Source organism: Miniopterus natalensis, chromosome 8 (genome assembly GCF_054644295.1).
Source record: "Miniopterus natalensis isolate mMinNat1 chromosome 8, mMinNat1.hap1, whole genome shotgun sequence".
NCBI lineage: Eukaryota > Metazoa > Chordata > Mammalia > Chiroptera > Miniopteridae > Miniopterus > Miniopterus natalensis.
In genome coordinates, this window is record NC_142088.1 from 12,321,270 (window position 1) to 12,338,300 (window position 17,031).

The 17,031-nt window shown below is 55.5% G+C and overlaps 1 protein-coding gene across 5 annotated transcripts in view; it reads left to right on the top strand.

The window, feature by feature from the left end:
* The first annotated feature begins 513 nt into the window (after positions 1–513).
* TNS1 (tensin 1) overlaps positions 514–17,031 on the top strand; it is a 190,766-nt gene continuing 174,248 nt past the window's right edge. For 4 of the 5 annotated variants that reach the window (XM_087819600.1, XM_016196775.2, XM_016196776.2 and 1 more), the window contains exon 1: positions 514–643. In XM_087819600.1, coding sequence (XP_087675726.1) covers positions 548–643 — 96 coding nt within the window. In that variant the 5' untranslated portion in view covers positions 514–547. Of the gene's footprint in view, positions 644–7,791; positions 7,964–17,031 lie in introns of those variants that run through there. The other variant, XM_016196779.2, reaches the window with a different exon arrangement.

Consider the following 17,031-nt stretch of genomic DNA (forward strand, 5'->3'; position numbering starts at 1 on the left):
GAGGGAATCCACGCACGCACACGCGCGCACACGCACACTCACTGCGGCCGGGAGCACAATGCTGCCGCCGCCGCTGCCCAGGCTCGCGCCGCCGCTGCGCCTTGCCCTCAGGTGGACGCCCGGCGCCGCCTCTGCCCTGTCCCGGCCGGCCTCTCCGGCGCGGCTCCCGGAGCCTCCGAAGTTAGCGGGGCGCCTGTGCCCATCCCCCAGCCCGCCCGGGAAGCAGGCGCGCCCGAGGCTGTGGGGCCGAGGGGAGGGGAGGGGGGGCAGCGGAGGAAGTGTCCGGGGGCGGGCGCGCCTCCCGCAGGGGCTTCCGGGGAGATGGAGGCACGTCGGGGCCGCACCGCCGGGCCCCCGCCGCGCTCCTCCGGCTAGAGGGGGCGGGACACTGGGGCTGCTCCTGCGGGGCAGAAGAGCCGGCGCACCCCAGGGCAGGGCCCTCGTCTACCGCCTCACCCACCCCTCTGCAACCCCCAAATCCGCTCTCGGAGCAGCCGGTCCCCTTCCCCGGACCCTCGCGCCCCAGGCACCCACCCTCGGGGTCGACATGACTCGGCTGAGCTGGTGCTTCTCCTGCGTGATCGGATGGGGGAAGTACCTCTTCTCCTGCCTCCTGCCCCTGCGCTTCTGCCTCCGCAGCCAGGTAAGCCCGACCGCCTCACCTAGCACCTGCCCCACCCGTCCCCGATGGACATTCCCCTCCCTCAGTCGCCTTGGCTTCCCATGCATCACCCTCCCACCCCCACGAACACACCGTCTTGACCATTGTCAGCCTGGCCGTCAACAGTCTGAGGACTGCTGGAGAGCTCCCAAGCCTGCTGCCCCATCCACCAGGGGGAGTGGCCGCCCTTTCCCCAGCGCGCAGCCCTCCTGTCCCGGCTTTGGGTCAGGAGTCTGAAGGATAGCCCCAGAGTCTGTGGCAGGGCCCTGGAGATTTGGGTACAGGGGAAGTTTCTGGGGCGTTAAGCATCCCTCTCAAGTTTCTGTGAGAGTGGAGGGTGAGTTCCTGGAAATGTCTCTTTTCCCCCACTGAGGACCCAGCATTAAAGCTGGGCAGTAACAGAGTGAGATGGAAATGGGGCATGAAGGGCTGGTGGGCGTCAGGAAGGACTTCCCATCTATTCAGGAGAATGGAAGGACCAGGGAATTGGATGGGAAGAAGGCGGGGCTGGGGCACCAGGGTGGAGCAGTAGCTGGGTTAGTGGGGCAAGAAGGGTCTGGTGGGAACTGCAGTGCTGTAGGGTGGGGTGTCCTGGTTGAGCACCTTTCTCCTTGGGATCATCCCAGAGAAGACCCTTGACAGTGCTTTCAGGGTGCATGTGTATGTGTGTGGGGGGGAGCAGGGGTGGGAGCATAGCTGCCAAAGTGTCTTGAACAGGACAAACAGCATGTAACCTTAAATTCTCCCCTGAAGGGCAGAGAGAACCCCAAGAACATGACCTTGAGCTCCTGGAGCCCTTCCATGAGGGACTGGGGGTCCTGTAATGGGGCCTGGCTTTCTGATCCCTTTTCCTCTCCTTTGGAAAACCAGAGAGTTTCATGTTTCATGGGAGAGGGGCCTCCATACACCTCTCTGGTTGAGTGCCAGCTGTAGAGCGAGTCTGCCTGGCTTCAAACTCTGCCCCTACTAGCTGTGGACCTTGGACAAGTTACTGAGTCTGCCTGTACCTCAGTTTTCTCTGGTGTAGAATGATGATTTAAAAAATACTGGCCTCATTGGGTCATTGTGAGGATTAAATGCATTTAAAGTGTTACCAAAGTGCCTACGCCATGGTAGATGTTCCATAAAAATCAAGGATATTATCTTTATTATTATTATGTCTTTTCAATGGGGATCACCCGCCTGTAGACTTCAGGCAGGCCAGATCTGGGGTAATGGGGAGGAAGGATTTCTCCCAGGATCCATTCTTTCTATCATGTAGATGGGAAGGATCCTTCCACTCCATAAGAAGCTTGTATGTTCAGCTCTTCCTCCCAGGGGCTGCCTCTGGGCCTCAGTTTCCCTCTCTGCCACTCCGCAGTGGGGAAAGGTGCCAGCAGGCTTCCGCCCCAGTCACCCAAGGTGTGCTTTGAAATCTTCTAGCAAAATGCATCCTCCGCCAGGATTGGCTGGGAGGCAGGCACTGCAGCTGTGGACCTTGGGGATGGAGCCCCATCTACATTCCAGTGGGCTCTGAGTTCACATGCTGTGTGGTCTGCATTTTCAGATTTGAGAAAAGGCAGCAAGAAATGGCCAGCCAGGACCAGGTCAGTGGTACCCCAGGCCACTTAGCAATCCCCCCACCTCATTCGCAGAAGTAGAGGATGACCTAACCTTCTCCCGGGTCAGGATTTGAGCTGGGGGCTGGCGGTGAGGGACTGGATGAGAAGCTGCAGCTGCCTTCCTCCTGCCTTTGAGGGGCCCGAGTCAGGCAGGAAATTAGAGCTGGGAAGAGATCAAGATCACTGACTCGGGCTCTGGGAAGGATTTTATTAAAAACTGTTGGGATTAGGCCCAGACACTGTCCCCACCCAGGATACTAGTGGAGGGGAGGTAGGGGAATGGGATGTGAGTGCTGGTCCTTCCTGTGTCAACTGGGGAAACTGAGGCTCAGACAGGGCCTGGTTGGAACCTCACCTTACCTCTCAGGGGACATCCAAACTGAGGAACAATGACCTCAGTCTTGCACGGGTGATGGGCATGGGGGCAAAAGGCAGGACTTCTCCTACCCACAGGGTGCCTCGGTGGGCTTTAGGGCAAGTGCCCTTGCTTTGGGCTGATGCTTCTCATGCCAGGTTTGGTGAGTGGAGCACGGACAGGACTTCAGCCTCCACTTACACCCTGGCCTTACCCTTGTGCAGTGAGCACCCCGGGCAGTGGTACATGGAGGCCCTGCTGGGGCTCTGAGCATCCCAGAGCTCAAGGGCTGAGTGTGTGTGGGGGTGGGAGCAGGGTGAACTAACCTGGCTTACCTGAAAGGGGGCCCTGTGGGCTGCAGGAGCCAGACCCTGTCCTCACTCAGATCCTGGGCCCCAGGTCTTGCCAGGACCACGGTTTTTCTCTTCTTGTTGGCTTTTCTAGAGTCACTAGCGGGCCAGTCGGTCTTATCCTGACCCATGTTTGCAGCACTGTTCTGTGTGTCCCTCTCTGTCCTCCCCCTCCCTTGACCCAAGCCAGACCTGGGCCTGAACAGCTGACTCCTTGCCGAGGCCACAGCGCCGGCCCTTGGATAAGGAATGGGCAAGATGCTAACACTGCCAAAATATGGGACCATAACTCCTAGGCCCTGGGTCACTGCCTTGCTACAGTGGCAGCAGGAAAATTCTTGGTTCCTGAGAAATGTGGAATCAGATGCCCTGGACTCCATTCTCGCACATATTAGCTGTGTGACTCTGAGCAAGTTGCTGTACTTCTCTGTGCCTCAGTTGTTGCATCTGTGAAATGCGAGCTGGTAGGAGGCTTACATGCAACATCACATTAAGTGCCTGGCTAGTTTTTTTTTTCTTTTCCTGGGGTAGGGAGCAGATTGGCAGAGTCTGAGGGGGCAAAAGGGTAGAGGTACAATTGCCGAGTGCTTTGTTGTCAGGTTTCTGTGTCCCGTGCTTGTGATATCTGCAGTTGGATGTTGGAGAGGAATCCAAGTGCCAGCTTTGCACCCCTTATTTGATTGGAGGAAGGCTTTGGTGTGTGCAGTCCAGTGTGGAAGGCAGTGGGCTGTAGGGTTGACAGGAGAAAGCTGAGGGTGTGACTGTGGTCTTACAGTGACTGGACAGCAGGTGCTTCAGAAAAACATCTAGAGTTGCTAGGGAGTCAGTTGATCTCATCCTGACCCATGCGGCAGCACTGTCCTTGCTGGACCTCTGTGTGTTCCCTCTTGCCCTCATCCTCCACCCCAAGCTAGACCTGGCCTGGGCAGCTGACCACTTCCTGGGACTCTTCCTGCCCAGCTCTGTGACCTCAGGCAAGTCCCGCCCTGTGCTCTACTGCAGTGTTGTCATTTGTGAGACAAGGGGGCTGGGTTAGGTGAGTGGTGCCCCAGAGGCAAAACCCTCCTGGCAAACATGTTGAATTTGGCAGGCAGAATGGTTTAAATAAAGAAAGGGCCAACATTTAAAATTTGCATTTTTTCATATTTTATATAAAAGATTTTATATAATATAGATTTGGGGCTTGTCTTGATAGATCAAAAGATCTGATGGTTGTGGGCTTCTGTAGCTGATGTCACGGTGGTTGTCCCAAGGAGTGGGCATCCCCTTTAGCTGGGTCTGCCATCTCCAGGTCCCTAAAGAACTCTTGCCTGCTCCTCTTATTTAAGTTCTATCGGGTCCCTGAAGGCTCTGACTGTGAATCTTACTAGTCACCCTGACCATGACCACTATCTGAGCCTGAAGGTCTTTCCAGCTCTGATGTTCTGTGACGTTCAGATTCTGTGACCAGTGGTGACAGAAAAAAAGCTTGATGCCACGGTAAGAGATGGGCTAGACAACAGGAAGAACTTTTTGATGAACGAGTGTCAAATCATAAGAAGAATCAAGGGAAGGAGCTGGGCCTTGGCCTTGGAAATTTGTGGCATCACAGAAGGTGGAGCTGGGAAGGACCTTAGAGACCAGCAGCTTGGTCATTTTGCAGGTGAGGAAACTGAGGCCAGAAGGGAGGAGTGCCAGGCTGAGGCTTATAAGGCTGTCACCTTCATTCCTGCTCTCATTCACCCTTCCCTCTGCCTCAGCTCAGCTGGCCTCTGGGCCCAGGGCCAGCCCCAGAGCCTGCAGACCTGACTGTTTCTTCAGCTGGCTGCTGAGCTAGGGGGTGGTGAGCTGGAAGGGCTCTGTGTGCAGAGGGGAGAGTGGAATTAAACACAAATCTGCTGCAGAAATGGCCAGGGCAGTGGGTGGTGTGGCACAGGGTAGTGGTGGGTTCTTAGGCTTTTGGGATTTCAGCCCAGAAAACCCAGCCAGCCCACCAGCATGTACCTAATGTCTGCTGCGTGTGAAACCCTGGTCCAGGCAGGGGTGTGTGCCCTGGGATGAGCAATACTTCTGGCCTCTGGAGAGTGTGAAGCCTGAGTGAGCTCGGGGGTTGGGTAATGAGGGGATGGAGGAGAGATGGTGCTGAAGATGAGTGGGTATCATGGGCATGTGCAAAAGTGTGCGGGTTAGGTTTACCCCAGGTCCTTTCAAGGGGGCCAGAGGGGAAGAGAAGGAAGATTTGGGGAGGTAAGAGCAGGAAAACAGGTTAGGACCTATTGATATATTGGTCCATTCCTTTTTCAACCATGTCAACCTGCTGTATGGCAGGCTCTGGGGATGCAAAACATGGGACATATCCTTGCCCAAGAAACTCTCTGCATGTGTGGGTGGGGAAGGGGACCCCAGGCTGTGAGGATGAATAATGGATAACAAGCTTGAAACAGGGTCATTATATGTAGTTAGAGACACCTCAGGTGGCAGAGTTGAACATTCAGCAGGGAGGATGGTGGTTAGGTAGCAGGAGGGACTTCCCAACAATGGTTGGTAAAGATACAGGAGAGACCTCCATAGTCTTGGAAAAGAAAAAAGAGGGATGGAGATAATTCTGGGGTCAGGATTCCTCCAAGAGGACCCCCAGCACCAGGGCTCTCCACTCCCATTTTCACTCCCAGTTGAGAGGACTGGGGAGGGAGCTGGCCTGGGGGCCGCAGGGCCCCCTTGGGCTGTGTGGGAGGCCAGACAAGTTGGTGTCACTGTGGCTTGGTCTTCACTCTCATTTCCCAGCATTTCTGGGAAGCTGCAAGGTGATTTCTCAGAACTCCCAAGATAGCTGCAGGGAGGAGGCTGGCAGGGCTGGTGCTGGCTCAGGGGGTGGGCTCAGGGGCTCTCAGAGAGGTCACCTGAAGACCTCTCCTCCCTGCTTGCCCAGTGCTCTAGCCAGAGCCAGCTGAGAGAGGGAGGATTTGTGGGAGTGTCTCTGTGTGGACACCCCCAGTGGTGGCTGCAGGGCCAGCTACACCTGGAACACCGGTCCGTTTCAGTGTTGGCTAAACTGTTGGTTGAGCCCCAGAAGGCTTAGGAGTGGGTACCGAGGGGCATTGTCATACTGGTGAGGGGAGCAGGGCAGAAACTTTGGCAGCCCCATACCTCTGCAGAAAGACTTGGAGAGATGTGAGGAGGGACCCTGATTCCGCACCCTGCCTCCTTTATCAGATCAAAGACTTAACTCAGGCACTTGTGCCAGGAGGGACCAGAATGAGACACTTGCTTCGGTGTCCTCCCGACTTCTCAGCACCACTAAACAATAAGGTGCCTGTCCCTTGAGCAGGGCACCACCTGCGTAACCGTATTATCACAGCTTTTTCCCAGACGAAGTATGAATGTTTCCTACTCATTCTGGAGGATTCCCTCTCATCCCAGGTAGCTTTCTCGGCTGGACTGTGGGCTGGGAGCCAGGGCACCTGGCTGGGCAGGTCCACCTGAGGGGAGAGGCCAGTCATACAGACTGAACCCTGGGGTTGCACTGTGTGTGGTGCTGACAGACAGTGACAGGGCATGCTTCTGGGTGGGTGGGGGAAAGAGGCAGGGGATATGTAACCCGTCTTACATGTGGCCTAGGGCACGTACAACACACGCATGTGTCTGCGTAGGAGCTCAAACGAGAGGGCTTTCTTGCCAAGTTACTCAAGCCAAGAAAATGGTCTCAGAGTGCCTACTCTGGGTGTGGCCCTGTCTTCGGCCTTTTGTGTTTATGTGAGTTGGACCGTGTGTCCTGGTGTGTGTGTGTCTCTAGCAGGGGGTGGGGCCGAGCCCTCTTGTCCTCCCCTGAAAAGCTCCAAAAAGCAGAGCTGGTGATTCACCAGCCCCACCCACCCTCACTTGGTCCAGCCTGGCCAGAGCTCCGAGAGGAAAGTTTTTTTGAGATGTGTGTGTATATGGGGATCGAGGCAGTGAGGGCCTGGGCCGATTTTGCTGGCTTTCCCAGCAGCGCTCCCTGGGAATACACTAGGATCCTGCACCCCTTTTCTTCCCACCTTGTGGACCCCAACCATTGCCCCTGGGCTGAGGGAAGGGGCAGAGGGGAAGGGAGGGCTGGTGGGCCGAGCAGGGGGACACTGTGAGGAGGAGTAGGCGGGGGAGGGGTGGGAGTGAAGACTGGGCCCTGGACGGGGAGAGAGGAGGGGGAGGAAGTGGGGAAATGCAAACCAAATGTTGGCCCGGGGTACAGCAAGAAAAACAGACTCTCGCGGGAGCCTGGAGCGGGGCTCCCTTTAGGAAGGGCAGGAAGGGCTGGGACAGATGTTTGGAGAAAAGAAAGAAAGAAGGAAAAAAAGAAGTAAGAAAAAAAATTGGAACGAAATGCATAGCCTGGGGGCTGGGCCATTCTCCTGGAGTCTCAGCCCGGTTTCTCTTGTGTTAAGGCCTGTAGCTGAGTGTGTGCAAATGAGTGTGTGTTCCAAAGGCAGGAGGGCCTGTGCGTGTCCTTGGAGATGGGACAGTGCCAAGGAACCCCAGGGTGTGCGGACTGTGCTGTCCTGCGCCTGTCTGTCCATTCATGCGGGGTTTGGGGTGGAGGGCTCTGCAGTGAGGAGATCAGAAGGCAGGAGAAACTTTGGTGGCTCACGGGGGTTGTCTGTCTGGGGGTTGGGAGGTGGCTTGGTGGTGGGGGGCCTGCCTCCAGTAGTTGTCCCTTTGCCCTATCTCCTTCACACCCCCTGCAAAACAGGGCTTCTGCCTCCCACCGCCACCAGTGGAGCCTGGGAGGAGGGAGGAGACAGGAGGCTGGGACAAGGGGGTGGAGTGGGGGGGGGGGGAGGGAGGGAGGGTGAGCTGGAGGCAGGCAGGGCCAGAGGCCCACAGATGCTGGCTACGCCGGAGCAGCAGCCTGGGATTCAGAGCTTTCTTCTCCCTGCTTCAGTGTCTGTGAGCTCAAGAGGGTCATTTGCAGGCCTCGGCTGTGGCCTGAGCTCAGGGCCCACCGAAGATGACGTGGATCTGTCTGTCCTGCATGCTGTGGGTAGGTCTGGCTGCGTTAGCTAGGATGTTGCACCCCCACCCCCTTATCCTTAGGCTGAGAGCTGGTGGTGGGGAGAGTGTTGGTGGTGCAGGTGGTGGGGGGCCTCTCTGCCTCTGATGGGCAGAAGGACAGACATACCGGAGCAGACCATTAGCTTGTGTCCTTCCCCATCAACAGGGCCCAGGCCTTGGTTCTACGGGTCAGTACACCCTCCCACCCCACTGCTCTCAGCCCCAGTTGAGTCCAGGAGCTGTGAGTGGAAGGAAGGCACCAGGAAGCTTGTTTCTTTTTGGAGCCTCTCCTGCCCCTACCTCCACCCCCACACTGGGGTGAAAATTCTTCACCCCCTTAGTTGCTCAGCCTGAGTTTGAGGAGGGGTTAGTGGCAGGGGCCTGGGGAACAGGGAGGTATTGACCTAGAAAATGAAAAGAGCCGTGCTGGAGGAGAGTCCTGCCCTGAGTCCATCACTTTTATCCCTTCTGGACCCAATTTCAGTTTCTACCTGCTGCCGTCACTTCCTTCATAGCCCCCAGCCCCCACCCTGGAGGAAGCTGTGGCCTCTCCTTTCTCCCTTCTTCCCAGGTTCTGGAAGGTGTGTGTTGGGGTGAAGGTGCCTGAGTAGTGAGCAGTCAGGGTCTGGGGGCCACATGGTGAGGGTTAAAAGTCTTGAGGCCAGTTAGGGGCAGAGGGGGGCTGGGAGAGGGTCAGCTGCTGCAGGAAGGGTTGGAGGTGGGAGCTGGAGACCCTTTCTTTGTAGGGACTCCGAGGCTGTCTTGGCGAAGGCATGCACCAGGGTCAGGAGGGCGAGGAAGTCATCCCTGGCCGAGGTTAATGTTGGTTTCTCAGAGAGTGATGGCTGGCTTGGGGGAGGGGGCTTCAGGCCGGGAATCCAGATGTGGCCTTTCCTGCCCCGTTCCCTGTTCCCAGCAGTCCCTGGGAGAGCCTCTTTCTGCCCAGGCCAGCTCAGGCTGAGGAGGTTGTGGAAGATCAGACTTGGGCAGTCAGGTGTACTTTGGGCAGAGAAGGGAAGGGTGGGGAGGGGGCTGGAATGAGAGGGTTTAGGTGGAGCTGGGACTCAGGTGTGGGGATGGGTCTGAGTAGTAGCTTGAAGGTGCCTGGAGCGTCCTGCACAGAAGATACGTAGGTGGTTTGCTGGGCTGGGGTTGACATCTGTAAGGGGGATATTTGACCAAGTCCACTACCCAGGCCCTCCAGGCTCCTTCAACCAGCTCTGGAAGGCCCTTGGAGTGTGCTGGGGACTGAGGTGGGCAGTGAGGGAGCCCCGCAGTGGGAAGATGGCAGTTAGACTTCTAGGGGTGATGTGTAACTGTGGATGGAGAAAGGACCACGTCTGCTGAGGGATCATGGGAGAAGTGCTTCACCCCTGTGAGCCTCCGTTTCTCCATGGGCCAAATGAAGACAATGAAGGGGTTGCCAAGAGGTGGCATGAGTGCCCTACTGTGTTACTGCCCTCCCTCAGAGCGGGGAGAGGGTGCTGGGGACCCATGGCAGGTGCAGCTGCTGCCACTTTGGGCTTCTCTAAGCCCCTCCACTTGCTACTTTTCCTACTCTCTCTCTGGGTGCCATCCTAGCCCCTGTCCCTCCCCAGCTCTGTGGTGCAGCCTAGTGGGCACTTCTCTGAAGGGAATGGGAAGAGGCTGGTGGGAGTGGGCTGGCAGAGGGGTGCGCCTGGATGCCCATCGTGAGGGTGAACCAGAGTCCAGGGGAGTGTAGACTGGACAGATCTGGACACAGTCCTGGCCATGTCAAGGTTCTTGTCCTCTCCTCCAGCTGCCCAAGTTAGTGTACCAGCCACCTTCCTCCCTTCCAGGTGGGCCTTGGTGGGTGTCTGTGGCAGGGAGTATATAGATGACACCAATTACAGAAAGGGAGCTCTGAGATCCTGGAGGCTTTCCCAAGGGGCTGTTTCTGCCCCAGAAGCACCTGGTGGTGGGAACTGAGTGGACTTTGACACCAGACAGAGCGAGGCTCAAACCCCAGTTCCATCATTTACCAGGTGGGCAGCCTTGGGTAAAACACTTCTTTTTTGAGTCTCAGTTTTCTGATCTGTAAACTGGGGAGAATAATAGACATTTTATATGGCTGGGGTGGGGACAGAGATAATGTATGTTGAAAGACCAGGTACCCAGGCACATAGTAAGTGCTCAGTAAATGCTGCTCCCTCCCCTACTCTGAGACCTGCTGTTTGGCTCATGGGATACCCCGTATCACTGATCTCATGTGAGGGAAGGGTGTCCCTGGGATGGGTGTTGTGGGATAGGGCCCCACCTCTGAGGCTTCTGACTTCCCAGGGACTCTGCCCAGCTATACCAAGAACTGGCTGGATCTGGGGCCTCAGGGAGGTAAATTGAGGCCTGATCTGGAAGAGATAGGTCTTGTGCCCCAGTGTGAGTGCTTGTGTGTCTATGTGTTCACATGTCCCTGGATGGGGACAGCTGCGAACATTTCATCCAAGTAATCTATTTGTAGTGCATAGTTTTAACAAGCTCTAAGAATAAAAAGCACTTTATTAGCCGAGGAGCTAGGGATATATTATGCATAACTTGATTTTCTCGGCAATTGCTCCCATTTGCCATTACATATTCAAGTATGGCTTATTTAGAAAAATAATTACATGCCTTTTAATCGAGGCTTTTGGTGGTGTGCTGATGGAGTTAGAGCTGCAGGCTCTTCCTTCCAGGGGGGCTCGCTCTGTTCTCAGGAACTGGGAAGGGGTTTCTTAGGGCTGGGCTGAAAGAGCCACAAGGCAGGACTAGGGTAAGCACAGCCCTGTACCTCCCTGCCCCTTGCCCTGAGCAAGCCATGTGGCCTCGGGCTGGTCACTGGAATTTTCTGGACCTCTCAGAAGCTTGGATATAATCCTCTGAGGCCACTTCCAGCTGCAGACAATGGGGTGTTCTCTTCCCTGGAGTTGGTGTCCTTCCCAGGATGAAGCACACATTTTTGTCAGAAGGGTCCTCGTGAACCTCCGGATCCCTGGGGTGTAGTTCCTGCCACATACCCCCCCAGTCTGACCCCTTGGCCCTGAACTCACTCTGTCAGGAGTGTCATTTGCCTGTGAGGGCTGTGTCCACCCAGGGCCTCCTGACCGTAGTTTTGGGAGCTAGGCTGCCTGGGTTGCATGTCATTCACTAAGGTCTGACATAAACCATCCTTTTGCAAAGTTTTTCAACTTTGCAAATACCGCACTGTTTCTCAGCAGCATCCAGAGGAAGTGGAGTGTGCCGGCCGGGTGCAGCATGCCTGGGTTTCATCCTGGCCTCACCATTCGGTAGCTGTGTGACCTTAGGCAAATAGTTGACATCTCTGTGCCTCAGTTTCTCCACCTACCTACAGGGATGTTAGGATTTAAGTGAGCTAATGCACGTATACATTTAGAATAGTGTCTCACTCAGTAAGAGCTCAAGAAATGATAGCTCTCATTATATCATGCACAAGTTAAAGGCTACGCAGTAAAGTAGAGTCAGGACTACAATCCTGGTCTCCTGCTTCCCATCTAGGGCCGTCCATTCTGGGAATACTTCAGGGCAGGTCACGCGGGGCCAGTGTGAATGGGGTCCTGAGAATGATGTGAAGGCCTTGGAAAGGCCGGCCTTCTGCGGGCGGCGTGCACAGTGTCAGAGCTCGGACTCTGAAGTGAGCCTGCCTGGGCCAAAGCCTGGCTCTGCCACTTTGTAGCTCTGTGTGTGTGTGTGTGTGTGTGTAAGGTTATTTAACCCCTCTGAGCCTTACCTGTGTACACTTTCATTTGAACCTCACTGTAATTCTGTGATGGGGGTGGGGAGGGGATGACTGCCTCCAGTTTCCAGCCGTGGTGAAAGGGACCCCTGCCCCAGGCCACATGGCCTCTGGGTTCCTGAAAAGAGAAAGGGTGTGGGCTGGGTGCCTTGGTGCACTGGGTGAAGGGGATTTCTGGGGAGTAACCCAGGGATAGGGAACAGTGTTGGGGAAGGATTGCAATGAAGAAACCGTCCAGTCATTCAGCCATCTAAGCACTCACCCTGGACTGTCCACCCACCTCACAGATGATCATGGAGGGTGACTTCCTTCAGGAAGGTTACAGATGTTGGGCTGAGGCTGGTGGTTAAGATAAGATGGGTGTTACCAAGAGAGAACTTGTGGAGGTATTTAAAGGGGGACCTAACCTGGATTCGGGGAGAGGAGAGGTATCAGGAAAGACCTCTCAGAGGTGAACTTTAAACTAGATCCAAAGATGAAGCTGAGAACTTGGAAGTCCAAGGGCAGGAAGTGAAAATAATTGAGGATGGCTACGCTGGGCTGAGCTGGCCAGTAGCTGGCCTGTGGACTGGTGATGTAACTGCTAGGTCTTCTTGAGATGGCTACTGACGGGCAGCTGCTGACAGACTGTGGGAAATGGTGGTTGTGCATGGTTAGGGACTTGGGACCTGCCTCAGGCAGACCTGGAGTTGAATCTTTGCTCTGTCTGCCTACCTGTGTGCCGTGTGTCCCAGAGCAAGCTCCTCTGCCTCATGTAGGATGTCGGGAGGAGTCAGGGAGAGAGCAGCACTAGCCTCTCGCCCTGGTGCCAGCCCATTAATGAGGCTCATAGTGTCCCCTTGCTGAGCCCTCCCTCTTCAGGAGATGATTTCACTTTTGGGCACAAAAAGGGACTTGCGACTTGAGGCTCAGGAATGCTGTGACGTGGTTTATGAAGGAGCCAAGGGGGAGAGAGAGTGAGAACAGGCTGGTGGGGAGAGATCATCCAGCTCAGGAACCAGTCACCAGATGGAATCCTGGGCTCCCAAGTCCCCATGTGCTCCTCTGTCACGTGGGAGGGACTCAGTGCTGCTCCCTGAGTGGAGATCTAGGGCTGCTTAAAGAGCTTTCTCCTCTGTCACATGATGCCAGCACCTGGTGTCTGTAGCTGGTGAAGGGGTGACCTCGTGTTCTCTCCCCTGAGGGCAGGTCAGTGGGAGTGGGTGCAATTATACAAGGGGACACGTGACCACAACTCCATTGGATTCACTCCTTCAGACTTGTTCTGGGACCATGCTGTTCTGGGACACAGGGGACATGGAGCAGAAGTACATGCAGACATGGGCTGCCCCGTGGGCTAGTGCAGCACGCACACAAAGAATGACAGCATGAAACACAGGCCTCGTCTAGTGAGCACTTGCTATGTGTCAGGTGCTAGTCCAGCTGCTTTTCAGGCATCGTCTCCTTTGATCCTCACAACAACCTATGGGTGTTACTATTATTAGCCCATTTAATAGATTAGTAAAGTGAGGCAGATGGGGGTTAAACAACTTGCCCAGGGTCACCTAGCTACTTGGGGGAGCAGGGGCAAGTCAGATTGCGTGGAAGGCTTTGATGGGGCCCCAAGAAGGTGCCACAGAAAGGAAGAGATGCCCAGGGGCAGACATTAAGCCTGAATCATGAGGAAGTGACCAGACCAAGGCAAACTGAGGGACATTCTGCAAAACAGTTAACCTGGACTCTTCAAAACATCAATGTCATAAAAGAGAAATCAAAAGTTGGAGTGCTGCGTCTGGATTAAAGCTGATGAAAGAAACCTAGCAACTAATTATAATGCAGGATCTTGAGTGGGTCCTGAGTCCAAAATAAAAACCAAAACAAAGACCCAGCTATAATGGATCCTATTGGGGCAAGAGGAGAAATTAGAATATGAACTGAGTGTTAGATAGGGTATGGTCCTGGTGTCGAATTTCCTCCAGTGTGATGCTTGTATTGGGGTGAGGCAGGGGACAGAGCAGAGAAAGACAGAGCAGGCAAAAGTGGCAAAATGTTAACCACTGGTGAATCCAGGCCAAGGGCATATGTGGATTCCTCTTTAAGGTTTTAACTTTTTGAAACAAAAAAAGAAGACAGTGGTGAGGAGAATGATTCTGACAGTGGTGGTGGTGAGGGGATGGTATCTGGGAAGATCTTCCTGAGGGGATGAAGTTTGAATGAGGCCTTCGAGGATGCCTAGAAGTTTACAAGCTGAGGGGGGAGGAAGGGCATCCTGGGAAGAGGGAACAGCAGAGCAGAGGCTCAGAAGTGGATGTCTGGCAGGGAGTTGGGAAGTGGGGCGTGGGGATTGAGATGGCAGGGTGGGCTGGGCATGGACCAAGGTTGCTTCCCCTGCTGGCTCCAGGGAATGCAGGTTTTCTCCTGGATGTATGGGTGGGCATGGGAGCATTTTGGGGTGAGTAGTGGTGTTAGCAACCTCAGAGAGCTGTGCTCCTTAGAGGCTGCATAGAGGCTATGTGGGGAAGAGGGGCCCAGTGTTGGGGAGTCTTGGAGGCTGTTGCAACAGCCCTAGGCAGAAATGACAAGGCCTCCAACAAGGGCACAGGAAGTGGAATGAAAGAGCCCAGGAGGGCCAAGAGATGTTTAGGAAGCAAAGCTCATAGAGTCTGGCAACGGGTTGGACTGGAGGGTGGAGGGTAGGGAGGAGTTGAGAGTGATTCAGAGTTTTCCACCCGGGGTGACCAAGAACACGCTCAGAACATTAGCTGGCTAGGGGATTATGTGGGGGGCAGGCGGGTAAGGAACTTTGGTGTGTATGTGAAGGCGAGAAGGGGTTGGGAGGAGCTTGCATTTGAGGTGCTCAGGGGACTCCCAGATGCCAGCCTACCTCCATTGGGAGTTCAAGCCTTCCCCATAGAAAGGATGGCTGATGCTAACCGGGTCCTGGAGCCCCAACCTGAGGAGATGAGACATGGAGGGGTGGAGGGCCAGGAAGGAGGGAGAGGGTGGAGCTGACCCTCCAGGTCTGTCCTAAGCCTGTGTTTTGGTGACTGTCTTTCACAAGGCTCACTGGCTCCCAGATCTCTGCCCTCTCACCACATGATCCAGGGATCCTAGTGTTGGGCACAGAGAGCCTAGTGGGGGCAGGGCTGGGGAAGTTCCTTGGAGAGGAGGCCGGAGCTCCTGAGCTGAAAGACTCAGGGTTATCATCCCCTCCACCCCCACCTCACCCCCACCCAGCTCTCCTCCCTATGGGGCAGGGAGGAACCAACAAACAGCCTTTCCCATCCCAGGGCCAAGGCCTCCTGCCAAGGCTGTCCAAGCCAGATGTGCCACACCCCTCTGGCTGGGACGTGCATCTGGCAGCCAGCTTGGCTGCGTGGAGGCTGGGAGGGAGAGGATCCCCCTGAGGGCCAGGAAAGCCCTCTGATGCTGAGTGGGCTTGTCACAGGGCCAAGGCCCTGGGCTTAGACGATGGGGCAGGATGACTTCTGGCCTGGGACCACTTTCCTCGTCTGTGCTCTGGCTCTGGAAGGAGGTGGGCATTGGAGAGACTGGGGAGCTCATTCTGTGGTAGTGCCTCCTCTGTTCCTGCATCTCCCCAGGACCATTAGGAGTTAATCCAGCAAGAAGGGGCTGGGGAGTGCTTCGTGAGGCTGTCTGCCACTTGTCAGGAAAAGGATGGTCACTGTCATAACAAGCCATGGAGGTTGACATTTTCTGGACTCGTTCACATCCTCTGCCTGTACCTGCGAGTAGCCCTGGGCAAGGGCAGGATGGCTACCAGACCCCTGGTTTTCTTTCTGCTCAGGATTTTAACATGATTGTTGGGAAGTTCTCTCCCCTTGGGTCTAAGCATGCCTCCTTACAGCTCTGCCTGCTGGGCTTCGTTTTGCCTTTAGCAACTTCACAGACCCCTGCTGGAGCATTCTTGCAATGTCAGTCCCTTCAGATCTGAAGAGAAGAGGCTCCCCCAACCTAGACATTCTCCACCCTCCTGGAACCCTTCAGACCTGTGTGGGTGACTCTTTCAACAAGATCACTAGACACCCCCTTCTTTGCCCAGGAAAGCCAAGCTGGGCAGAGTCAAGGTTACAGCCTGGGGCCACTTGCTTGAGGGTGGCCCACTGGTCTTCTTTCTGCTCCCAGGATTCTCCAGCCCCTCATGGAATGGTGGTATCTCACTAGACACCCCACTTTCTATAAGCATCATCATGTCCTGTCCTCAGCTCCCCATCCCTCCATCTCAAACTGCTCTACCTACCCCTCATTTTCATTTGGGGACTATGAGGCCCAGAGAAGGCCACTGATGTTCTCAAGGCTGTTGGCCTGGAAAGCAAGTCTCTGGACTCCTTTCCTAGTGCTCCCTCTGCAGGAGAGCAGGATGGGGTGGGGGCCAGGGGCAGCAGTGTGCTGGGCCATTGCCCAGGGGCTGCTGTGAGAGGCTGTGAGGGAGGCTGGAGAGTGTATTTGAAACCCTGTTTCTGCTCTCCAAGCCCATGCAGGGAGAGGTTTTGTAAACTCAGATTTTATGGGGTTGGGCAGACGATTCCCGGGCCCAGGGGAAAAGCCCAATGTTTGCTTGTCAGCATGGATGATTCTACTTGGTCCGCATCTGCTCACTGGGCAGCCAGGACCCTCTTTTGTGAGATTCCACTGCCCCAACTGTGCTTTGGGGAGGAGGCCTGTTTCCCTGGGCTTTGGGGGAAAGGCTGGATTTAGGGTGTAGGCAGAGAAGTCTGGGGTATAAGCTGGAATGGGGAGTTCTGCTTGACTTAGTGGGGTGGGAGAGGCAGGCTTGGAGGTGCCAGAATAAGACTGAGACAATCAGGCTGTAGGGCTTTCTGCCTCCCCACACAGGCCTTAAATTGAACCCCAAGTCCCCTCCCTATCCCTCCCCCATCCCTGGCCTGGGCTGCTGCCGTTGACATTGGGCTGGATCCCTCCCTAGAATGTCTGTGACAGATCACCCGAAGGCTGCCAGCTGGGAAAACAGGTGAGGGTGAGACCTCAGAATGCAGGGACTTGCCTGCCCCTCCTTGTGGCATGGGGACACTGAGTGAGGTCCAGAGCTGGGCAGTGCCCTGCTCCCCCCCCCCCCCCATCAGCCACCTCAGAGGAAGCTGGAAGCACCACTCCTAAAACCCAGCTCTCTGGAATCTCAGAACCCAGGCCCTGCTGCCTGGCCTAGCTACCCAGGGACACTGCTGGGCCCCTGGCACCCATACCTGTCTCTACCATCCTCTGCTCTCTCCACCTCTCCCTGGGCTTTGACTCTGCTCCCTCCTGTCTTCCAGCATCTCTGCCTGCCTTTCTCTTTAAATTTTGAGACA